The sequence below is a fragment of the Rousettus aegyptiacus genome, unplaced genomic scaffold (genome assembly GCF_014176215.1).
Source record: "Rousettus aegyptiacus isolate mRouAeg1 unplaced genomic scaffold, mRouAeg1.p scaffold_m13_p_11, whole genome shotgun sequence".
NCBI lineage: Eukaryota > Metazoa > Chordata > Mammalia > Chiroptera > Pteropodidae > Rousettus > Rousettus aegyptiacus.
In genome coordinates, this window is record NW_023416286.1 from 50,542,900 (window position 1) to 50,569,597 (window position 26,698).

General features: G+C 34.5%; 1 protein-coding gene across 6 annotated transcripts in view; it reads right to left on the reverse strand.

The window, feature by feature from the left end:
- MYO16 (myosin XVI) overlaps positions 1-26,698 on the reverse strand; it is a 499,709-nt gene that overhangs the window by 139,720 nt on the left and 333,291 nt on the right. For all 6 annotated transcript variants that reach the window (XM_016145252.2, XM_016145250.2, XM_016145255.2 and 3 more), the window contains 2 exons: positions 16,390-16,542; positions 12,284-12,484 (listed from right to left, as the gene is read on the reverse strand). In XM_016145252.2, the coding sequence (XP_016000738.2) occupies positions 12,284-12,484; positions 16,390-16,542 (354 nt within the window). The remainder of the gene's footprint in view (positions 1-12,283; positions 12,485-16,389; positions 16,543-26,698) is intronic.

Below are 26,698 nucleotides of genomic sequence, written 5' to 3' on the forward strand. Positions count from 1 at the left end.
ACTAAAGTTTAATACTTTATTACCATAGCCCATCAATAAAAAAATATTTTTAGAGATGAGAACAGGCTATACAGTAAATGGGCATGGGTGGATACCATCTATGTAGATTTTCAAATTGCCTTTCATCTAGCTAACAGCAAACATTAATAAATATAATCTTCATTCAAACGGAGTTAAAAAGACTACATTTGGAAATCATCAAAGAAAACATCTAGGATTGACTTTTAAAAATATTTTATAAAATATAATACATGCATATCTATAAAATTTGTAAAATATTAAAAATAATGAATAAATTTACCTCTAATTCTTTTTCTCAAATTTAGCCTATTTCCTTCCTCCTTCCTTCCTTCCTTCCTTCCTTCCTTCCTTCCTTCCTTCCTTCCTTCCTTCCTTCCTTCCTGCCTTCCTTCCTTCCTTCCATGCTTCCTGCCTTCCTTCTTGCCTGCCTTCTTTCTTTTTTAGTATTCTTTCTATCATCTATTTATCTATCTATCTATCTATCTATCTATCTATCTATCTATCTATCTATCATCTATCGTATCTATTTCTGTCTAAGCACGCACTTTCAAAAAAATTGGACTCTGTTGCACATTGTGCTTGGTAATACCTGCCCCTTTTACGTACTCCATTTGCTCTCTGATGAATCCCTGACCTTATCTGTACCACGGTCTTTAACCTAGCCCTCTAGCTAGGGCTGCTGCTGGGGTGCTGGCATAAGACTGATGGGCAGGATGAGGGTAGAAGCTTTGGTAATTCCCTTCCTCCTCGGTAAATGCTGAATCCCCTCTCGGACTCCATTTTCATCCTACAGCACACTCTTCATGGTCCCAGTTCTTCCGGGGCAGGCTACCCTGGATCTGGCTCCCAATAGCTGTCCTTAGCTCTTGGTAACGTGATACTATCTCCTCCTTTTCTCTCCCCAGCCTCACAGAAGGTGGCTGCTCCCAATGGGGACACATCTCTAGGTCACTTCACTGTCCCGTCTGTCTCCTCAACTTTTCCAATAAAAACTATTCCCTATAATCTTTTCTTCTTGAAAATTTGGCATTGTTTTTTTTTTTTTTTTTTTTAGACTAGCTCCTGACCAGTCTCCCAACTTCCCAAAAGAAGTAATCTCCCAATTACTTCTTTTGTCTATTCCTGCCTTGGTGCTGACAGCTCAGATGCTTCGCCTGCTCTGCAGCTCACAAAAGGACAGGGGTAGATATCATGTTCATCACTGTTCAAAACACCTGAAGAGAGATAACAAAGCTCTCGAAAGTCTAAAAGGAAGCAAAGAGGATGATGCAGGGACTAGAAGTGGCTGATGGATGAAGACAGGCAGAGTGATAAGAACTATTAATTCTAGAAAGACTGAGTGTGAAAGGAGATACCATCTAAACTCATGAAATGAATCATGTGAAGACAGCAGAACAGATCTCAGCACACTTGCTAGGATGCACAGCCTTAAAAGTTAGAGAAAGAAGAAATGGAAACAATAGAGCACTGCACTCCAGGCTAGAAGCATAAATATTATAACTCTTCAATTCTTAATTCAGGCTAGAATCAGGAAACAAACAGAAAGTGCCTGAGTGGCAAATTCATAATGTTATAGTCTTAGGAAAGCTTTTTGTGGCATCATTTACATTTGCTACTTTGACTTCATATGCCTTAATTTTCCTTCTTTCTTACTCTTATCCAGCAAAGATTATTTATAGTTTCTAGATAATAACACTACAGCAGAATGAGATGGTTTTCTACAGCATGCACACTCTTTATGAGGCAATATGTAAGGATAAACCAAATTGTTAATTCTGTTATTGCATAGTTAATGTATTTCTGAACTGGAACTTTATATTGCCATGGGGTTAAAATGTTAAAAGTTAAAGTTTCTGTAACTTTAACTTCTAGTTAGTCTGTGTGTAATGAACGACAGGAAGGACTGGGGGGTGAGGGCAGCCAGGAGAATCAGCATCACTTAGGTCATGGGAAGGGTGTCAAAGGTCCCAGGGGAGGGAGTGTCTTAGAGACACAAAAAAGCACTCAACATTGAAAGGCATAGTGTGAGTGAAACCATATTGTGACAGTAACAGACAAGTTAGCACAAGAAAACAAGATATCCTAGGCCACTGTACCATGAGTGCTTCCTCTGTGGCTGATGCATGAGGGGACTTAACTTTTAGTTATATTTGTAGTTCTGACATTATAGAGGACTAGAAGTTCTTAAGACTGAATTGAGTCTGTGAGTTCCTATAAAAGCAAACAAAGAACTTTCTATTCCTGGAAATATATCACTGGAGTTGCCTGAGGTTTTATCTGGTTACAAGGAAAAGACTGTCCCCACTGAATATATTTTAAAAAATAGTGTAAGCTGAAAATAAAACTGAATCCTGATTACATCCCTCAAGTTCTGCATGTTCAACTACCAGGTACATGAAGAACAAGAGTGTTAAAATGATCTGGAAGATCTGATTTCCTAAGAAGAAAGCAGTTTATTCTTCTACCAAAGAAAGGTAAGCTGGAAGGTAAAAAATGTTTAGAAGAATGGTTTATGAACACTTGATTTAAAAAGAAGCAGTCATTGGTGCCACTAGTTTAGGTCTATTATTAACAAGTTGAATCAGGATAATCACATTTAATTTTGAACAGTATTATCAGAGCAGTGCCAAGATAAATGAAATAGAGGCAGTTAGTATACATTTAAGTAAAAACATTCATTCATTTCTTTATTGATGATTACTACTTATTCTCTCAGTTAGTGTTGAGAGACTATTAAAGTAAGACTATTAACCCGGAGAGAGTGAGGAGAGTAATATGAATAGGGTACCGGGGATAAGAAGAGGAGCTTTTAGGTTAGACAGATAAATAGAGGAGAGAGTGGTTTGTATTTAATAATTGAGTTTCTGAGTTGTAAAGTAGGACAAATATGGAATATCGGTTTTATATATTTATTTACATTTTGAAGTGAGTTGGGAAGAGAAGAGTTTGGAAAGTGGCTAAAATGTTTAGTTAGCTTCTGGATCTGTTGAATTTAAGATGCCACCCAAGTAGAGATTTTAAATAGTAGATACACAGGTACACAAACCACAGGAGAAGTAGACTGGAGATTTGGGACTCATCACATAGATAAAACTAAATCACGACCATAAGCAGACTCCTAGGAAAAGACATAAAATAAGATCCTGAGAAACTTAAGTAAATGTGCTTATTAGTCAAATTTACAATCCATCTCTCCATCATGTCATTTACATGATGCAAAATATAATCTCTTAGTAAGAAGTGTTTGGGATTATCAGGTGATAAAAATGCATGACTTTAAAATACATTCTAGAATACACTACATCACATCAGAATGTATATAAAGATTGGATTTTGGCAAGAGGAATAAAAGAATGTTTTCAGCAAATACAAATAGGTTCAATAATTTTTCATGCCCAGTTTCACCGTTCTGTCTGAGATTTACTGAAGAGTCTCAATTTCGTGCATAGTAGTAAATTGATCTCTCTACAGTATCAATATTAATAAGCAGAGGCTTCTATTTTTTTACTTTTCCATTAAGTGATTGTATCTAATAGTTCTGCTTGTTTTCATTCTGATTCATTTTAAGTTAATAAATATTAATAAAAAATAAATTATTAGGAACATATAATATTATTGTTGAGTCTTTATCTAGATATCTAGAATATAAATATAAACATTGCTTGAAACTGAAACATCTGGAATTTATAAAAATGCTTCATTAGTTCCTTTTTTTCTTTTTTTTAAGAAAAAAAACAAACAAAAAGATATCAATATTCTAGGAAATCTAAACTTCCTTATTTATAACTTTGTGTTAGCACATGAAAATAACAGAACCTATTAAATCTTAAAAGAAAGAAAAAGATTCCCTAAATGAGATTCTGTATTTTCTCTTTCTAACCAAACCCTAGGTAAGGAAACATTTCTTGAGTCTCCTACAAAAACCTATGCCAAAGGTGAAACTGATTTACGCACAGAACACCAGGAACCTAGTAAAGTTAATTTCTATTTTTCTAAAAGTCTGCCCGAGAGGTGAACAAATACAGATGTAAATTAAGCTCTTTTGTGTGGGTCAAAATATCTTTGTCAAATAACCTTTAATAGTATCGTTTAGGCTTAGACCAGACAGATTTCATTGTTATGTCTGGGGATTCTGCCTGGAGAAAAGAAAGAGAGAAATAAATGGAAGCCTCCCTATTGATTAGTCCAGCTCTTTTTTCTTTTGATTTAAAGGTTCACTTTCAGAGTCCTCTTGGGCACACACTGTCTCCCACAGATCTCTGGGGGTGAAGGGCAGCTGACAAGCTATGGATATGTTCCTGACAAAGGTAGAATTGGGAAATCAAACAGGTCAGGATTTTCCTTGCATACATGCTGTATAAATATGTCTAAAGACAAAGAGGTTGGCTTTCATCCATATGTCACCTAGAATCTAGTGCAGTACCAATGAGATAAAGATCTCTACTTTTCAGAGAGCTGGGTAACAGCATAAGTCTAAACCAATACATTTCAAACTTAATTTATTCAACAATAGGGGTAGATCCTTTTTAAGAAGGAAAAAGAATCGGGTATTTTATAGACTGACCACAAATCAGTAACATCATTCTTTTCCCCACATCCTTTCTATCAGCAACATTTTAGTAATATGGTTCCCATAAAGACCCGTGGTAAGCAGTGACATGAACAATAATGCTCCAGGATTACAAGTGTATCACAGAGATGCGGTTTAGGGAGTCAGAAAGGGAATCCTGATGAACACAATCAAAATCCACTCGCAGAAAAACACATCTACAAGCACATTGTATAAAGGGGCAGTTCTGTCATAAAATTACATCTCAGAATATGTATATAAGTTGCAGGAAATGCTTTAATTTCCTTAAGGCAAATACTATTGAAAAGATCTTTTAAAATCCAGTAAAACTGCACATACCTATATGCTCCATTAAAATATTAGTCATAAAACTAAATGGTAAAGAACATGATTTTTTTAAGAATCTTTTTAATCAAAGTAAAAGTTCTTATCACTAAAACACTCTGTATATTCAGTAAAAAACAGAATGTCACATTAACATAAGTTAAAACATTTATCTAAATGTTTTCTCTTTTAATATTATAGTTCCCATAGAGAAATATCTCAATTTTCTGTGCTTATCTGCCACTGAAGTTTTTCAAGTGTGATAGGAAAAGTAAGGAAATATCATAACGGTGATGGTTACATCTATATCATCTGGTGAAGTGATATTAACAACATTGTGAAAAATAAAAATAAATATTCTGACATGACTTAGAAAACATGATTTTACGCAATAAAATCACATTTATAAGATATAAGAATTAATAAATATATATATATTTAACTAATCAAAGATATTTTACTACTAACTTAATTTGAACAAGTTAATTAGGTCCCTAAAATTCTCGTGTGAGAATATAGCCAGTTGATTAGATTCATGAAATATTTTTTGGTCTTCAATATCTGTGATGGGTGAGTTCAAAATTTTGCTAAATATGGTGGCATTCCTGAATTGAAAGCTATTATTAGGGAAATATGACTCATATATTTGAGGCAACATCTCAAAATGATCATACTTTCATTTATTACTTGCTTACTTAACCTTCAGAACAAAGTTATGAGGTTCATAGTTATATTCTCCTTAATTACAAACTTCATGGGTGTGTCAGCTGAGGGCTGATGTCCTCCTCAAAGTCCTAGCACTGGAGCCCCAGTGTGTCCCAGTACATCTTCTCTTTTCACTACACCGAAAGGATTCTATGACTACAGACAACAGACACTTTAAGAATTCTACCACATATGATGGTGGAGAGAAAAAAGCATATGAGACTTGAGGAAAATGAAACATGGAATTTTGACCTACTAGGCTACAGTGAGTTGAACAGTGTATACCCTCAAAATGCATGCCCATCCAGAACCACAGAATGCAACCTTATTTGGAAATAAGACATTTTCAGAAATAATTAGTTAAAATGAGGTCAAACTGGACAGAATGGGCCTTAAATCCAATGATTGGTGTCTTTAAAGAAGATGAGAGGACACACATAGAAGGAAGGTCATGTGAAGATGGAGGCAGAGATTGGGGTGCTGTGTCTAAGCCAAGGAATGCTGATTGCTGCAACCACCAGAAACTAGGAGAGTGGCTTGGAACAGATTTCTGTCAGAGTTTGCAGAAGGAATCAACCCTGCTGACACTTGATTTTGGACTCTGGCCTCCAGAACTAGAAGAGAATAAATTTCTGCTGTTTAAAACCGCCTCCCCACTCCCTCCCTGCCCCCCCGCCACAGTGTATGGGCCTTCCTTATGGTACCCTCAGGAGACTCATGAATAACTACAGTCTTTGGTGAGTCACTAAACTTCACCAAGGCTTACTTAACTGAAAAACTGACATAGTAACATTTACATACAAGGCTGTGGTGAAAATGCCTCAGTACTTTGTAAATTAGAAAATGCAGCGAAGACATCAGGCATTATTATTGATCAGAGAAGGCAGAGATCAGTGAATTTGGGTTAGGCCAAGTCCTTGATCCTTGGAAAGATAGATAAAATTAATTATGACAGAAAGAGCGTGTTCCAGTCACGAGAAAATACATGAGAAAAATAGAAATGGAGAAATGTAGGGATCACTTTCATACTAATTAAGTATGGTAAAGAAATTCTACAATGTTATGAGTTAAAACTGCTCTTCTCGTCTGTAAATGCTGAACCACTGAACACTTGTATCAGTTTCCTAGGGCTGCTTACCAAATGACCACAAACTAGGTGTCTCGAAACACGACAAAATATTATCTCACAGCTGTGGAGGCCAGAACTCTGAAATCCAGCATCCCTACTCTCTCGGAAGCTATAGAAGATGCTCCTTCCTTGCATTGTCCAGTTTCTGGTGGCTCCAGACATTCTTGGCCTGTGGCTGCATCACTCCAATATCTGCCTGTATGGTCACACAGCCTCCTTTTCTCTCTCAAATCTCTCTCTGCCTTACTCTTATAAGGAACTTATAGTTTACCCAGATAATCTAGGATGATCTCCTCATCTCAGGATCCTTAAATTAATTACACATGCGAAGACCTTTTTTCCAAATGAGATCCCATTCACAGGTTTTAGAAATGAGCACATGGATGTATTTTTTTTTTGGGGGGGGGGGGAGGGTGGGCATCATTTAACTTAGTACAATACTATGTGTTTGAAGAGAAAAGGAAGACAAAACATACATTATCTAAGTGAGAACAATATCACCAACTTGATTTATGTAAACCATCAAGGCCAATCATAATATGAAACGTTTATCTAAGATGCAAAGGTAATCACATCATGCTAAAGCTAAAAGATCACAATAAACAACTTTCAGACAAAAGACCTTATAAGCATACATCAAAAAGGGTCAGATATGTGTTATATAAATATAACACAGCTTTTAATTTTGACTTCTCTTTCCATTAATTTAATTTTTATTACTTCATTTTGCTTTACTATCTCTTAATCTATTTCCTTTTCTTACATTAAAATTTAGGAACTTCAAAATACTATTTCCCATTAAAGTTAGTTCAGAATCACCTTAATGGAAATTAAACTTTCCTAAGAGCCCATGTCTTTTGCCAAATAATAATTCTTATTTCCCCTGAGATTCTTAATTTTAAAAGCCAATAAAATTAGACACACTTCTGGATTTAATGCTTATCTATCATTTAAATCACCAGAAGAAGTTTAATAGCAATTCCTAAAACAGGTAATTCCCTATATGATTTAAAATTTGCTAAAACAAATAACAATAACAAAACACAACTCACAGCCTTCTTTAATTCAGATTCATGCTCATTAATGAGACCCTGTTAATATTTCATGCACAGCCTCTTCCCATTTACTTGAAAATATTTCTGTAATGGAGATTAGAAAATACACCATGCTCCTATGAGTAATGAAAAATTCAAATGTGTTTAGCAAAGCTCTTCTGTTATAAAGCAAATAATATTGCTTAAACGTTTCTAAAAGGACCTCTGAGTCCTGCTCCAAACAAGCTTTAGAAGCATGGGAGGGTCCCACAGTCAGAGAAGGATGGGTGAAACCACCCTGTTGGGGCTGGATGTCAATATCATCACCGGCAGTAATGATTATCCTTCCTATGAGATGCAGTGAGCTTTTACTAACAAAACTAGGTAAACTTGTCATAGCGCAGCAAGTGGAGATAAGAGAGACTCTCTAGCTCATCCGTCTGGTCAAAGAAGAGGCTGCAAAGCAGCCCAAGAACCCCAGAGCCATGCAACTCTCCTTTGGGATCAATTTTATCACCAAGAGCGATTCAGGAATATTCACTCTACTGTCCAAAATAGACTCTGCATGCTGATTTTAAACCAATTAGCTCTTTGCTGCATCTCTTGATTTATAAAATGCAGAATGTGCTGCTTTTTTTGAAAATGCAATAGCTCAAAATTTAAATACATGTACCTACATCTGATGACTAGAATGGCATATGGCTTGACATATTGTCACAAATTACATATAATCTATACTGTAATATGTGAATGAGTCCTTAGGGAGTCCTTGGGCTAAGACTCATTAGTACATCTCAGTGAATTGAAAGATTTTTTATAAAACCACAAAACTGACTCTAATTATGGAAAATCCTGCCTAAAATATAAAGGTGCTTTTACAGGAAAATTCATGAATCCACGGGGTTTTGGCTCTATAGTAACTAATCAAATGTTTTTCTCTGCTTTGCTTTATTGCTATTAGAACTTAGTTAAATACATTCATTAAAACAATTTACTGTTCTTTCCCCAAGTTTGTATAAAACAATTGAAATGGAAACTTCATTAAGTGCTTAGAGAACAATTTTTAAAAACAAACATAACCTACCAAAACTCAGTCCCATTCAATCTAACACAATTAACATTTACTGTATACCTAGTACCTGTCCAAAATACAACCAAAACAGACTTACAAGATTGGTCAGGTATATACTGACTTCAGAAATCTCCCATGAAACTTATAGAAAAATAATTTTCCAAAATCATTAGTTATACCTTATTGTATTTTTCTGAATAAATCCTATGGATTCAATAAATGCTAATAAAAAGAAATCATAGATTTAAAAATCCGAATACAGGACTAAAATATTGTGACTGTTACCAAGAACTTTGAAAGGTAAATGGAAGAATTAGGAAAGATTGCCAAGAGCAATGTGTCATTAGAGATCAAAGCTAAGGTCACCCACACACACTCTCGGATTCCTAATTCTTATGTATAAGTGTGAAGTTGGACAATGAAGAACACAGATAAAAAAAATGGTTCATTAAAAAAATGATTCATTTGAAATATGGTGTTGAGAGCTCTACAGATACCCTGGAAAGACAGACAAATGAGTGGGTCTTAGAGTAAATTAAGCCTGAAACATTGCTGGAGGCAAAAATGACAAAATTAAAACTGTCCTATCGCAGACACATCGTGAGAAGGCAGGTTCCTTAGAAAAGACTGCTAAGAAAAATAGAAGGCAGGAAGGAAAGGGGAAGACCAAATATGAGATATATAGATCCCATAAAGGAAGGCGTGAGTAGGCGTGAGTCTGCGGGAGCTGAGCAGGTGCTGCGGACAGGACACTGTGGACATCGCTCATTAATAGGGTCGCCAGGAGTTCGAGCTGGCTTGATAGCATGTAACACACACACACACACAAATCTCTTAAACATAAAAGAATAAACTCTGAGAAAGTTATTAACTGTTATATATAAACTCTTACACTGACTACCTCTCCACATCCACTAACTACTCAAGCCATCATATAACATCTTTCTACTATAACTTCTCACAAAGATACCCCTTGTCCTAACTGTCTCATCCAGGAGCATTTCCTGTTGATCCCTCCTCCTCCTTCTTCTCTCTACGTTTCCTTGATTCTTCTCTTTCCTGCTAACTTTTTTTCTCCATCTTCTCCATGTTCTTTCTGGGTGCAATGATCAAAACACACGTTTCCAAAAATATGACTGTTTCTAAAAAACAACCAACCTCTTTCATCCCAATGTCAAGTATTGTCAGCAACCTATTGGAAATTCTATTAAAACCTCAAATTTGCAACATCTAAAACTGAATACCTTTTCTCCTAAACTGCCTCATTCTTTAGGATTTCCTCTCTTGATTAGCATAATAGGACCATTCAGCAGGGTGAAAAACTGCAGTGTCATTTCAAGCTATGTCTCCTCCCTTGCTCCGTACACCCAGTCAGTCTCCATCTTCAGTCCCGCTTCCTGATGAAGGCCTCTGATGCAGTCCACTGTCATCGCTCAAATGCAGCCCTTGCTTGAGTTTCCATAGCTTCCTTTGCTTTTTTTGCAATTTATCTAGATTATGTTTCTCTTACTTCATTCCCCACTTTGTCTAAAAACATCTGATGAATTAACGCTGTCAAGAGAACAAAGTCCTGCGTAGTATATGCATATTTATTCCTGGCTTGGCCGAAAACAGCATTTTTACACTTTTTTCCTATCATTCTCTACAGACTTACTGAACTTTTCATACCATTTCCCAACTACGGTGTGGGTGGATATGGCAGAATGGTACACAGCCTTCATCTTAGGTTGCCTTTCTGTACTGAAGACATAGAAAAGTAGGCAAGTTACCTTTCCCAGACTCTTTTGCAGCTAGCGTTTGATTGCTCTGTAGCTCCCGCCAGTCTGGCACTATTGCACAAGACTTAGAAGGTAGAAGTGATGGAGGCCATGCGTCTGCTCTTTTGGCTGTTTTACCTGGTAAGTGCGCCATGAAGACTTTTTTTTTTCTCTAGCAGACAATGAATATTTTACTGGTGTACTTGGTAGCATTAAATAAGAGTCAGTACCTGTATCAGCAGCTTCTCAGTATGGCTGGAGGCTTCCTGAACAAAGACAAAGCCATAACTACATTGGGAGCCTTGTCATGTGGTGTAGTTTTAATTAAGGTCATTTCTGAAAGTTTGACTTAAACTCTCCCAACAATTATTTTCCTGTACTAAGAATGTTTCCTGCTTGAACAGCTAGAATGAATTATGTCCTATGCAGTTGAGTCCTGAGGGTTCCACGTGCCACTCGTTTTCAAAGTCCATGCCTTTACTGGGATGCCCCTCCCTCTTACCCTTAGTGAGCACTAACTCACCTTTGAGGGCTTGGGTCATATCTACCTCCTCTAGAAAACATTTCTAAATTTTTTTTGAAGCCAAATAATTGTTTCATTCTCTGTGCTAATATGTAACATTGTTAATATTATTACGGTTATTATAAACACATTATAATTATTTGTTAATTTATCTTTTCTTTATTTGACCACAAGACAAGGAATAGATTTTACTCCCCTTTAAGCCTCTAACGCTCTGAGTTTAATATATAGTATAGATTCAGTAAACAATAAGTAAAATGAACTGCAATGTACTGAGTGTGAGAGAGTGAGTAGAGATTTCACCTCTAATATGTAATTTGTACTGAATGCCAAATGGAGGAAACTACCCGAAGACTACAATTTCAAAAGTGGAAGACGTTAACTATATAGATGGGAGATGGACTGAAGATTAATGGGACATAGTTTTAAGTATTAAAAGATGGACATGGCTAAAATTTGATCCCGTGAAGAAGACAAGAAGGATATTTCAAGCTTGGGCATGAGGGATACCCAGAAACAATGAGTGGATTAGAAAAAATAACCTGAACAGAGGTTTTGTAGGGGGAGGTGTGATTGATGAGTCATGAGGAAAAAAAGATAGGCATCTGCTTGAAGAAGTCTGATAGGAGCCAAGCCTAAGGAGTGTGAATTTTTTTAGACAGGTAAGAATGGCTCATTGAAGGTTCTAAAGAAAGAAGAATGTTTGACAAAGCTGGTTAGGGAATCAAGAGCGATCTGAGAGTACCTTGCTTCGTAGGTTGGCATACTTTAAGAAAAAAAATTTAATACTAAAATCTATATTAAGGGTCAGTAAACTCAGACGTCCAATGTTTGTTAGGATTATAAAAATATCCTAAAGTTCACAGCAGAGCTATCTGCATTAAATCCAGGTCTTTTTATCCTCATACTAAGTTATAATTCTCAAAACATTATGAAAAGGATCATACTGTATGCTTCATCTCCCACTTTCTAGATATAAGTTCTTACGAGGATAAAGAAAATAGCTTAGAAAAATAAAATAGTGTCAGTTATTCACCCAACTTTGTTTATTAAATAATAAACTCTAAAATATCAAAAACTTTAAAGTTTATCCTTAAGACCTTTGGTCCATTGGTGCCTGTGATAATCACAGTTAACTTCTGACTCACCCTTCCCGCGTAGTGCATGACCGTGAACGCCGCGCCTTGACCTTTGAGTGCAACGTTTCCATTCCCGTCCCTCATGGGGGAATACACTGCATTCGTATTTGAGGATTCTAGGAGACTTTGGAGCTTTTTGGGAAGACTTGGTTCCACTGACCAAATCAGTTGACTTTCTTCATCTAATAAAGAGAGAAATCCAGATGGCTTCTGAAAATTAAGAGAAAAGAATTATTTTCTTCTATTACTCAAATAATTATTTTTGTTATTATTCCTGGATGCTCATTTATATTTTCATTATTTCACATAGAGCACACAGAAAATAAATATCTTTACGTTTAAGACTCATCTATTTTTGCTCACTGCTGTATGCCTACCACCTAGCAAAAACCCTGATGTAATGTAGTCCCTCAACAATTTTAACTAATTAGAGGAACTAATAAATAAACAAAGGAGTGTATTTTAATGTCTTTAAAACACTGGCATTATTAAAATGTACGGTTTCATCTCGACAAGAAAATAAAACTTCTGACTACAAAAAACTTGTAATTTTTCTTAACCCATTACTCAATAAACATTTTATACTTGTGGTGGAACATGTAACTTATCAAAAAACAAGACCTATGATGATGTTAAATCTTAAAAATTGTGATAAAATTTTACTCAGCAGGAAGCAGAAGTAATCTTATGATATTCTGATATTTAAACTTAGAAAAAAAGAAAGTTTGAAGCTATGACTTAAAAAACTCAAATTAGAAGTTTGATAGTTTATTGCTGCCAAACAAGGAAAAGTCATATATCAGTGGTCCCCAACTTTATTGGCACCAGAGATCATTGCACCTATGATTCTAATGCTGGATGATCTGAGGTGGAGCTGAGGCAGTGATGCCAGCTGGGAGTGGCTGCAAACAGAGATGAAGCTTCGTTCACTCACCTGTTGCTCACCTCCTTCTGTGCAGCCCGGTTCCTAACAAGCCACAGACCGGTACCAGTCTGCGGACCGGGGGTTGGGGACCCCTGATATAGTAGGCATTGATTTAAAATTAATGTCATCTGAAAAAAAATGCTACTTAAAGAACTTCTCAACCTCTGATACTGTGCTCCTTTAGACACAGAACACCATTCTGTTTATGTGGTTCACACATCAGTTGAAAAATGTTACTGAATGCTGTGCTGCTTATCTTTTCTTTCCTACAAATATTTTCTAATGACATGTTTTAAAATAACATACTTTATATTATTTATTTACATTGTTCAATCATATATCTTAATTCTTCACACTGACTCAGTGTGCTTTTTAAAGTATGATTCATAAAAATAATTCTCAGAAAGTGAAGAGATCGATATTGACCTCCTATAACAGTTTGCAGTTGATCTGAGGTCCTCAAATGATACCACCACAGGCTTTTCAGGGTGTCATTTGTTTGGACAATAGGAAGTCATTTCTTTGTGTCATAAATATTTTAGTTGTTTTAAGCCTTTCAGAGTCTCCTGCTCTTAGTAAAGAAAATTCAAACACTGTGTACCGTTGTCTGAGGGCTGCAAATGTTATGACCATCCTGGTGCCACCCATAGAGAACAAAGGCTGAAAGTACCACCCATGGGAAGGATTTCTGCTCGGGGGGAGGCACGCAGCCAGATGGTGCCCTTTGGAGATATCTGGCAATCGATGGCCTCCCCAGGAAGGAAAGAGAAGAACGAATGATGTGGGAAATGGAAATGTGAAGGAACTGGAAATGCCTTCTAAAAACAAGTTCACTCGCCTCAGCACATGACCTGGAACACCTGGAGAGACATTCCTCACTAACACAAAAATGTTTTTCAATCAGAAAACAGTTCACTACAGGAAGTGTTAGCTAGCAGACTGTTCTGCATGATGCAGCACAAGAATCTCAGTGTGGCCAGGGACCCCATAAAAAGTCCCCACAAAGAGTCCTCGCTAAGAGCCCCGAAATGGAAAGAGAAAAGAGGTATACAAAGTGGGTGGGGAGAGGCCCTAAAAGAAAACAGTCAGTGTAAGGGGTTTGCTGAGGGCTGATCCTATCTGGGATGTTTACAAAACAGAAATTCTTTACTTCAAGTTATAGAAACCTATTTGCTGAAGACTAAGTAAAATGTTGCTACTATAATACCAGAGGCTGTTCCTTTGATTTGAGTATGGTGTTGTGGCACTTCTCTATAAGCTCTTACACTTACACCCATCCACATACAAACATATACACAAGCACATACAGATATGCAGTGGAAGAACAAATGGAGTATATAAAGGTTGTATGAAAGTGGTCCACATTTCAGGGCAGTGACAGACCTCGTCTGGATGTGAGAATTTTTGTTTGATAAAGGCTTTAGTAGATGTTTTGGTAAATCAAAGACAAGGCCCCCCATTCAGTATACGGGATTGATTCAAAAAATGCTAAACCACTCTGCTCCAAAAGTATTTTACAAGGATAGGGTTGTTGTTTACCAACAAGGTCTCTTTTTAAAGCATTATGATTTGTATTGTCTCCACAAACTTTAAGGTTCCTATGTGCTGTATTTTTCTGGATGTTTGACATAAAGTCCTGAAAGAATAGTGATAATCAAACTTACAGGTTGGAAAATTTGCTGAAGTTTCTGAAGAAAACAGAACATGGAAAAATAAGTCATAAAAAGGGATTAATGACCTTCAATTCCTTCGGAAGTAAAAGCTCAGGAAAGATTGAATTGTTATACTGTACACAAAAGGTTCTTATATGCAGTTTCACCATAATGACCAAAAGGAGTGATATTGAGTGTGCAATGAAATGTACTAGACGCTTGGAGAATTTCATAAGAATCTAGATTGATCTTCTTGTCCTGTTTCCTTCAGAGACATAAGACAAAAATATGTTCACTGAGATATAAATATGTCCTATATAAAAAAAATACAAATATTTTTGTGTACTGGAGGAACATGAGTTGCTAGAAAGAAAAAATAAGCTTGTTTTATATTGTATGTAGAGTAGATGCCTGCCTGGTATACAGACACACATATTTCACCCTATTCTTGGTTTGTCTTTTTATTTCCTTTTTATGGGTATCCAAGAGAATTAACAGCCAGAAATGTCCACTCTCATTTCCAACTCATTCTGATAAAGGTCCTAGTATTAAAATGATCATCCCAAAGATGAAGCCTCAAAGATGATATGATAGCAAAGATATCGAAATAACATCATTCTGCTGACCACTGTTTAACAGTCAAGAATGAGGATGAGCTGCCTGAAATTTTCCATATACAGTTATGTATATACAGATGTCAGTTTGAAGACTTTTTTTTTAAATCTTAAATAAAAAAAATTATGTACTATATCTGTCATGATGAGGAAGGGCTTTCTAGAGGAAGAGGGCTTCTTCTGTAATTAAAAAAAGAATGTTGACAAGTTGGTAGCAAGAACAAGAGTATTTTATAATATTAGAAAAATGCATAAAATTTATATGTCTATATTTATAAAATACAGGGTAGAAAAAATTAAATACTATTCTCTCCAATAGATGAATGTTGTCAGTTTTAAACAAGGTTCAAGGGTTTTAAACATATTATGATGGGTAAATCTACATAATGTTTTCCTATATGATTGATAAGGGTTGCCATTTATATGATAGATATTTGTTTATTTAATAAGAGATATTGAGGCAAAGATTTTTGCATTGTAAGGTAGAAACAGAGATAATTATAAATACCTAAAGATACATATGCATGCATATGTATTTTTTCTGCCAATTTTTCCATATTTAAATTTAGAAACTTTAAAGATAAAAAAGATTCCCTTGAATTTATTTTATGATTTTGTTAGTCTTAGATATTATTTTATAAAATATTTGTTTTGTACACTGGACATTTGTAACTATGTCAAAAGCAGAGTTTTAGCAACAAAATCAATGCTGAATATTTTTATAACAAAATAATTTAATATTTTCTGTCCTTTCAATGTCCTTCAAATGCTGTTTTAGAAAAAGCTGTGTTTCCCATCCAAAGATTATAGATACATTGCAATCTCATGTAGAAATATACCTCAAAAATAAGGCCCCTTGAAAGAAAATTATTTGTCTCTAGCATATTTAAAGGCATGCATTCTGTAATTATATTATATGAATACCTGGAAAAAAAAATCCAGTACTCCAGTCTGGTTACTAGGAGAATAAGCTGTTTCCATGGTAACTCCCTCTTGTACACATTCTGTTTGCTCGTGTAGAAAAAGCACTTCATTGATATAGTGGTGCATCTTCTCATTGGTCATGTTGACACAAAGCTATTGTGGGGGAAAAGAAACCAATTCAAGAAAATATGGCCATGCATATCTAGGACACAGTTTTAGACTGATGAAATATTGACTCAAGAACATTTAACACCAATTAGTCTTTCAAGATAAAGCATTACAGTATTGTCTGAGATGCCAAAGTAAAGAGTTTCACATGGTACCATTGACTTCATATGGTCTGATTACTCAGTTTAAAGTATGTGGAAATAAAACAAGTATAATCACATTAACTTAAAATTTTGGATCTAAAATATATTTGAATATTCAAAAATTATTTCCCAAAGGAAATAACAACAAACAAAGATAAAACTGGGTCGATCATGAAATCCCAAAGAAAGAAGAAGCATTTCTTGCCTCCTCCCTCGTTTCTGTTGTATATCCATGATGGGCAAGAGGACAAGATTTTTTTTGAGAAAGAATAACCAGTCTAAACATTCTATAGGGGAAACTATTACTTTCATCTGATATTTTTACATTCCTCCAATTGTCATTTTTTTTTCTACTTCCTCAAAACATTCTTATCAGGATACAAATATGTTATTTATTAATCTCAAAGTTTTACTTTCTTAATCTTAAATATTATCTTGTAGGGGTAATGGGGGAGAGGGGAGGTAGGTGGGGTAAAATGGGTCAAATATATGGTGATAGCAAGAAATCTAACTATGGGAGGTGAATACACAGTGTAAATATATATATACACATTTTACAGTTGAAGTGTACAGCCAAAACTTAGTGGATTTTGTTAACCAATGTCACCATAAAAAATAAAATTAAAATTAAAAAAATAAAAATCATCATAAAATATTTAAAGAATAAAATAACCCAAATGTAATCAAAATAAAATCTTACTTCCCCTCTAGGCTACTCTCCTACTTTTCTGCTTTCTTTTATAACAAAAAAAAAAAAAAAATCAAAAGAGTCGTCTTATTATCTTAAAGTCATCTCTTCTCACTACTAAAACCACCCTATTAAAATTTTGTCCCCATGATACCACAAAAATTGTTTGTGTGGAAATCACCAGTGATGTATGCCTTTCTAAATCCAATGTTCAATTCTCAGGGCTCATTCTCCTTGACCTTCTGGAGATATGTGATAGTGGATTCCTCTAATTCTCTGGAGTGCTGCCTCAGCTGTCTTCCAGGACATCACACTCTCTTGGCCTCCTACATCGCTAGCTACTCCTCTCTCTCCTTCTCTAACTCCATCATGGAGTGGTCCAGGGCTCAATCCTTGGGCCTTATGTCTTCTTTATCTGCACCCACTTCCTTCATGAACTCAATTAGTCTCACAGAATATTGCCTTCTCCTATCTTCACCCTAACAACTATATTATACTAGGTAAAATTTTAAAATCACTCAGAAATATTCAGAATTCAGTAACTCACTGAAAATAACTAAAGATGAATAATTTATAAAATAAAAATAACCAATAAAATGTTTTTACAAGGAAATCTGATATCATTTACAAGAGGAACGATATCTAGAATTATATTTAATGTGGAATGTGCTGCATTTATAAAGAAAATGTCAAAGCTTTTGTATATCACACAAGACTGGAATGGTCACTGGAGGAAAAAAAAAAGACCACCCTAGGTTCCTCTTTTCCACATGCCCGTATTCTTCTCCAAGTCTGGTGTCTTGATAACATCTGCTAAGCAGGAGCTCCCCCTCAACATTCCTGTCCCTCTGCTAGGAGCTTACTGCTTCCCTCTAGGACATATAAGAGCATACTTTATGTACTTTATGTTCTAGCTTTCAATCAGTAAGTCAAGTCATTTCTCAAATGAGCAACGCCAAGAATGTTTTAATTCTCCATATGGTGTCTGTGCCTGCCCATAAGGGTGTTGCTATTAATGAATTAAGAATAACATGTACCTAGGGGGAAAAAGCCACTTTTCTCACAGATCCAGCTATTTGGGAGGATGGGAGTTTATGGGACTCTAAAGCCATGAAGAAGAAGTCTCAGCAAGAAATTTTTTCAAGGAAAAAACAAACACATTGAAGTGCAGCACAACGGTCAGAAAAGAGACGGACTTTGTCCTGAGACTGGGATTGTTTGCTGTTAAGTTCTGTTCTTACCAGCACAAGAATTTTGTTGGTAGGTATAGAAAGCTCAGGGTCTTCAGAAACAGAGTGATTGGAGAATGGCAGGATTGCAGGCAGAGGGCTCCCTTGGCAGGAGATGGACAACTGAAAATTGGAAGCTCTTATGACCTAATCTTGTCATGTTATTTCAATGATGAATGTACATCAATATTTCATTATTAATATGATAGGTGGATAATAATTGATATAGTAGAAATATACCAAATAAAATATTTAAATAATAACTACATTAACAATAAGACCTAAATAGCATATATCGACACCCAAAGAATAACAAAAATAATTCTTGTCTCCAGGTCAGAAAATGATGGTCCAGGACTATTGCCCTTGTTTCCAATATTTTTCTTGTATCTCTGCTTCACAATAAAAAATAGTTCTTGTAAATTCAGTAATAATGTCAGTTGACTATATAAGCCTCCCCATTGCATTCTACTACAAAAGAAGATCTAAATTAAAAATAAAATATGAACCATGCAACTTTTTTGTTGTCTTGGAAGTTATTTTAAAATCTAAAAGAAAATTGAGAGAATTTGCTTAAACTTGGAATCACTCTTCGTATCATCTCCTTCCTCCCACTCCTCCACTCATGAAACCTGGAATTGCTTTGATTTTCTTCCTTCTCTCTGATTTGGCCAGTAGTTAACGAGCACTTTTCCTTTCTGCCCCTCGACAACTAGGTCTCATGATGTATACACAAACCTGCAAGTTCTTTATATTTAAAGCTAAATTTTTCTTAAGCTTGTACTTCCACTGAATATAAAATTATTAAAACTATAGTCACTTGAGAAAATACCATATAGTGCATGTTACTTTATATACTTGGTTATTAAGGCAAAACAATTGAATATGAATATAGACCAATAAATTCTGCACATTATAGCTGGTTAAGGGAGGGATAAAATTCAGTATTTAATATGAAAATATTTACTTCCATCATGTGGAAAATATTTACTTCCTCATGACTGATATAGTCTAGCAAATTCATCTCCTTATATTGTTCCATCAGAATTAAGTGATATCAATGGATCAATAACTATGTTTATCTTCAAGAATTATTCTAGAAAGACAAATCATTTTCTATAAAACTGTGTAGCATCTGTCCACAGTAGTATTCACATTGTGAAAGAAAAATTAATTGTCACTCTCATTTTAATCAAAAATGAAAAACAAAGTTTTGAGTAGTGTTAAGAGAAAAAAGTGGAAATTTAAAAAATAAGTTCACTTTGCCTAAAAAATAATGTTTTGGGGTGTTCTTTCTCCCAATTAATGTTTTAAAACTCCTTTAATGATAGAGTAATTTTGTTATTAAAGATTAATAAAGATTGTTAAATGTGGGGTAAAATATTTACAGAAAATGAATGACTCCATTATGAAATGGAACCATTGGGGAAGATTATTTTGATCATACGATATACACTGTAATTTTTTATACTCTTGATATTAAAAAGTACATTGAATCATTAAGACAACACGAATAGATTCTATATCTCAGCAGTTTGATTTAAAAGTGGTTATGGAAGGTATACCTAAATATAAGATATTTTAGGAAACAAATAGCCCCAGAAATAAATCTCAAAGTCATGAAAAATAGGGTGATGTCCATTACTGTATGCGACAATAAAAGGAAGTCTGATAAAGGATTCCAAAATAAGAATATCAGTGGCTGATTCTCTATTATACAAGAAATATCCAAACTATATGATACTTATCTTTCCCCTTATATTGAGATTCTCTAATTGAAAATACTTAGATGTGGATGTCTCAAACATACTTTGTATAATTCTCTTACCATTTTGCATTCAAGAGACCTAGCTCTGTAGCTACAAAAATCACTTTTGATGACAGTCTGACTAAATCTTCTTGCTTTTGACTGTCTTATAACTCAATATCTCTGTAGCATTTTGACTGATTTGAGCATTTTTATAATAAAAATATTTTAATTGCTTTTATTACTAATATTTTACTGAACTGAATTTTGGCTTTACAGAATTGATCCACTGTTTTAGTCAAAAATGGTGATACCAAGTATGAAATGTACAATAAATTAGAAAGATATGGAAGAGGTCAGAGTATCAATATTCTTTTTTTTTTTTCTCTCAAGCAGTCTACACACCTTTGTCTAACAGACAAGGGCTTTGCCCTGCACTTGTGGATAGAGCATCTCAAGCTGTTACTCTCCCCATCAAAGTGATTCCTAAAACATACGGCTTCTCTACTGAGCTCACGTTTTTAAGCTGCAGCATCGGATGGTACTTTGTGACATGAGGTGATCCTCACAATATATCTGAGCCTTTTTTGTACATCATGTTCTTTGTATTCTAGAGTGGAAAAAGTAATTTATTAAAATCCCATAGGGAAAATTCCAGCTTGCTGTGTAAAACCAAGTAGCCTGTGGAGTGATTTTTGACTCGTAGCTTTAATTACAGTGGTGCTTTCTGAAAGGGAACATGTATTTGTAATTCTGACAGAGGGCGATGCTGGGTGGTAAAGTGGATCACTGGGAGCATACGCAGTTCAAAATAGAATGTTTTTCAAACTCATTTCACAGTAATATGTACATTAAAATTTTTTACCAAAGCTGTTTGTCTTTCCCTATACTAAATTGTTGAAAGCACTCACTGTTTGACCCAAAGTAAAAATATAAAAGAAGGGCTGTAACATAAACTTTAAAACTATCAATAAATGTAGCTTGAGGACTAACACAAACATATCGTCCTTTGTCAAGTTGAAAAGTGGAAAAATGTATCCCACTAACCAAACGGTGGCCAATAGATGGGAAGAATCTGCTTATTCCTGATTTATTTTCACTGAACTGTGTTGTGTGTGCACATGTCGGTGTGTGTTAAATACAGAGAATGATACAGTTTATGTATCTAGAAGCATAAATCTGTCTCAATAATTCAGAATATCATTGACTTCAAAGCAAAACCATCATTACTTTTACTTTTCAACTCCATCCATCAGAATTGTGTTTGGGTTTCATTAAATTTTCATGTATTACTCAGAGTAGACTTGAATTGTAGGTGAAGGGTAAGTATTCATAGATGATAATGAACAATTATTAAGTACTGCTTAATTAGCATACACTCTTCTCTGATTAAAATACATGCTTTGTACATAAAGTGCCGTTGCTAACTGGTTTAATAATAAAAATTACACACCCTTTGAAAACACTTTTTAGTAACAGAACATTATTGCTTATCCAGATGGCCTATCATTTGTATTAATGACAAACTTAATTTCTTGAGTAAATTTTCACCAACTGTTCTCCCTTTATTACTCAGTGAAATATATCGGAAGCAAAAATATAATAGAGCATGATATATACATCACAAAATTAAAGTAAGAGATTAATTAAAGCTGACACCAGTTAAAGGCAGAGCCCCAGGCGTTAGACAGTGATTTGCAATCTGACTGCACCTTGGAATTAACTGGGGGCTTTTTTAAAAGGGCTGATGTCTGGGCCTGACCCCAAACCAATTAAATAGGAGTGGGGCCCAGGCATTGATATATTTCAAAAGATTTCCAGGTGATTCTAATATGTAGACATGGTTGAACACACTGAGATGATAGAACAGAGCATACACAATCTATTAACTGATTTGCTCAATAATTTATATTTATACACACATATATATGCATACATATATACATATATATGTCATATATATATGTGTGTGTGTGTGTGTGTGTGTGTGAGAGAGAGAGAGAGAGAGCAGTATTACATTAGATTTCAGATATTCAGTATTTCCTAAATATGTTCAGCAAAATACTAATAGTATGAGATGTCAATTACTATTGTCTGAAAAACAATAAAACTGAAACCTATTGGAGAAACATTGAGCTAAACTAATGAGCTTCTCTGCAGAACTTCTCTGAGCCTTTACTGTGCCAAGCATACTGTGAATCTCCAACTTACATTTTAAAAAGAATTCCTTGGGGGCTTATGAGGCTACTATATGTTCATTCTCCAACAAATCAATTATTCTCAATTTTGGCTCATTATCTATAAAACGTTAGGTGCAGCAGAGTTTGGTGAGACAGTATCTCTTTCATCTGTTTCAACTTTAAGATTCTATAACTTATTTTGCTTTTTTTGAATTTCCTATGTAGTCTTCCTTTCCTATGCCTTTGTTTCAGAAAAGTCAGTTATTTAAAATAGTATATTACAGAAAATTTTAAATATATTCAACTGTGAAGAGAAAAATGTAATGAACCTCCATCTGCCATCAACCAACTTTAACTTATGGCCAATTCTGCTTTATCCATTTCCCTATTACCCTCAAAACTAAACTTATTTGAAGCTATTATCAGATGTTGTGTCATTAATTGGCAAATATCTTGGTATAATTCTCTAAGACATAAAAACTTAAAAAGTACATTCACAGTATTTTTATCACACATAATTTCTATCAACAATAATTTCTTAATTTCACCAGAATCCAAATTTCACATTACATAATTAGCTCATAATTTTTTATACTTAAAGAAATTAGGATCCACATAGTGTCCAAATATTTAACTGACTTATGTATCTCTTACATCTCTTTCAATCTACAGGTTACCCTCCCTCTTTCACATTTCGCCCTTGCATTTTATATATTGAAGAAATCGGGTCATTTGTCCTATACAGATTCCCACATTCCAGATCCTGCATGGTTTATTTTAGCATGTTCCTCTGTCCTTAGTTCCTATTAATTAGTAGTTAGCTCAAGCAACTTCATTATATTTATGTTTTTAACTTTTCTTCCTCCCTCCCTTTCTCCTTTGCTTCCTTTCTTCCTTCCTCTCCTTTCTTTCTTGGCAAGAACATTTGCTAAGCATCTTGTGTATGTTGTCGCTCTTCTTATAACCTAAGCAGTGACTGACACTCATTGCCTACCATAACTTATTATGAGCTGCAAAATAGAGTTGCTCTGATTTTGTCATCCATACTTCATTTATTTGTAGTGGAACTGCATCATTATATTTACAAATTAACTTAAAATCAGCATCTTTATAATATTAAGGCTTTCTGTGTAAAAATGAAATCTGTCTTTCCATTTAAGTGTAATCATGTGACTTTCAGGAGGAATTTACAGATTTCCTTGCTCAGGTTATTTATTTTTGACAATATTGTCTTCTTTTCCATTCTGTCTTATTAAAAGGTATTTTAAAAATATATAAAAGTCATTGGATTTACATTCTGATTATGTGCTACCTTATCAAGTACTCTCGTTGTAGTAAAGTTTTCATTCATTTTTTTCAGTTTTCTAAATATATCATAATCTCTGGAAGTATCTTCTTTTCACCTTCTGCCATAAATTGCTTTCTCTTTTCTAACATCACTGGCATTTCAATGTGTAAGAAGATACCCATGTCTTGTTTGTTATCTTTCTAATTATCAAGCATTGTAAACTTGGAGCTCACTGACTGTAATGCTGGAGAGTCAACTGAAAGGCTTTCCTTTCAATGATTTAGAAGATATTTTACGGTGCTAGAGATCAACTTCACATAATAAAAGAGAGTTTGTGAAGTTTAGGTACTATATAACATAGGGTGAGTTGATAATTATTTAATTAGCCAAGGTAGTAGATTTAGAGCCTCTCAATATGTACTTCAGTGTCAAATTATTTAGTATGCCACTCTCCACTGAATCATCAAACTACTGCTGAATTTTTTTGTGTGTATAATATTTTTACTATAAGTATAGTATTTATTATTATATGAAATAGCTCTGAATAGAAAAAGTCAAAAAATGGAATTTGCATTTCCTATGAGCTGAAACAAATTCTCATCTAAAGAATCACAAGCATCCATTTAATCTTTTAGAGCTAAATCAGGGTACAAAGGTTGGAGATGCTGAAATTTTGTAGTGCTTCATAATAGTTGTCCCTTTTCTAAACGTTTGTCAAGCTTCTTATGGAGAAATACTTGTCAATAAATACATATATTTATTCCTCAGGAAAGAGAACCACTAGGAAATATGCTATGAAGATTATTTCTTACAAGTTTATTTTTAAAATTTCAATTGAAATTACATTTGTTAAGCTTGTATTATATAAAAATGATGCACTAAACAAAACTTCAACTGTGTAGGAGTTCACATTCTAATGAATAGGTGATAGATGGGTCAAAAGCTCAAACAGAATAAAAGAAATAATTATAAAAGCACTAATATTCTTCTGAGTTTGATTCTGAATAAAATATTGGTTTCTTAAACATTTATGTGAAAGTTTCCGATGGAATAAAAAATGAAAAAGTTTGCATTCTACTAACACCTCAAGAATCTAGAATGTATCATTCAAATCAATGGCCTTTAAGAAGTTCCCATGCACATTTATGAATATGCTAAAGCCACTATCAAATCAGCTTCATCACAAAGAAAATAATTTATTCTTCTAAATGGCCCCTAGCTGCTGTTGTGCACAATAGCCAAGAAAGCCTGGTAAGAAAAAAGTATATATTTTTAAAAAATAACAAATAGGGGAGGGAGGGAGCTATTGGGGGGATCATTTTATGAACTATATAGATGTGTAACCAATGTAATGTATACTTGAAACTAATTTAAATAAATAAATTTAAAAAACACAAAAACATTTATTTTTAAATAATTTTTCTAAGAATTGGTCTTAGATTTTACCCATACAATGTCTAAAACTAGTTTTTGATTTTTAATAGACTGATTCTTAAGATTTGAAAAAAATGCTATTCCTTGTTACATAAAAATCTCAGACTGTGAATATATTCCAAAATATATTATTAAAATATTTAGCGGAAAGGAAAAATGATAAAGGATAAACATAATTGTAGTTAAATAAAAAGCAGCTTTAATGAGAAAATAATATAAATGTTAGTACTTATCAGCTGTCAAGACAGACTTGATAGGTAATTATGTTGGGGTGTGAGGCAGAGAGTGGAGAGCATGGCCTCTGATAAAGGCCTTGACCCCATTCCACCTGTGATTTCCGCATGTTACTTACCAGGTGATGGAGAAACCAGGGAGTCTCATTACAGACATAGAAGTGTATATGTTTTCTAAGACAAAGATGTGAGGAATCGATATGGCTGCCAGATACCATTCGAACATTTGTTTTGAGAAATACATCACAAGAGGCGGCCTCCAGGCTGCATATACTGTTGCACATCCTACTGGTCACTCTTAACTGAGTTCTTCGTGCTCATCGTTATTTTTCTTATAATGAGCAATAAATAACTAAAACCATGAAGTCGTCCTTTTTCCATTATTCCATGGATATAAAAGTATGAGAAGAGAAAATTATCTATGTATGGTCTCTCTGGTCTTATTTCAAACAAGACTCCTTAAAAAGTTCTGTAAAAACATGACTCATGATGATTCACCCTGGATTAGGTGAGTCAGCATGATTTGGGATGTACTCACAGGATGCTGTATCGCTTAAAAAAATAGCTGTATTTTAAAAGTTTTTCAAGTGCTCCAATTTATAACAGTGGCTACCCACCATTTTAGTGAACTAGAAAACAACACCTCTGTAATAGTAATCCCATTTAATGGTGCAAGGCTGTAATTCTATTATAGTCCTGATTCTACAGATAAGAAAACCAAAACTAATTATAAACTCTTCATCCTGGCCAAGAGAGTTCTGCTAGTAAGTCACAGAACTAGATTTCAAACTAATTCTATTTAATTCCTTATCCAGGGTCCTAAATCACCACATCATCTACTTAAAATATAGCTGAACAAGTTATGTAATTATTAACAGTTCTCCCTAAACAGTGTGGAGTTGTAATTCTCCAAGAAATGTGGTGCACCTTGACTTTCTGCCTTTCCACCTATATCTTTTTAATGGATTTATTTTTCCTTCTCTGCTTGGTAAGGCACATTCTACTTCTGCTCTCTTCTTTAACACTTAATTTTTAGGTATGCCTTGATTTTATTTGATTAAATAATTTGATTAAATGATTCATCCAGTACTCTTAGATACATAAAGAATTTAGTGCTTTTCAAAGTGCCCTAAATTGCAAATGGATTAAAAATAATCAATGCTTCTTTAATCTATTTTTATGAGTTTCCCGTAGTCATA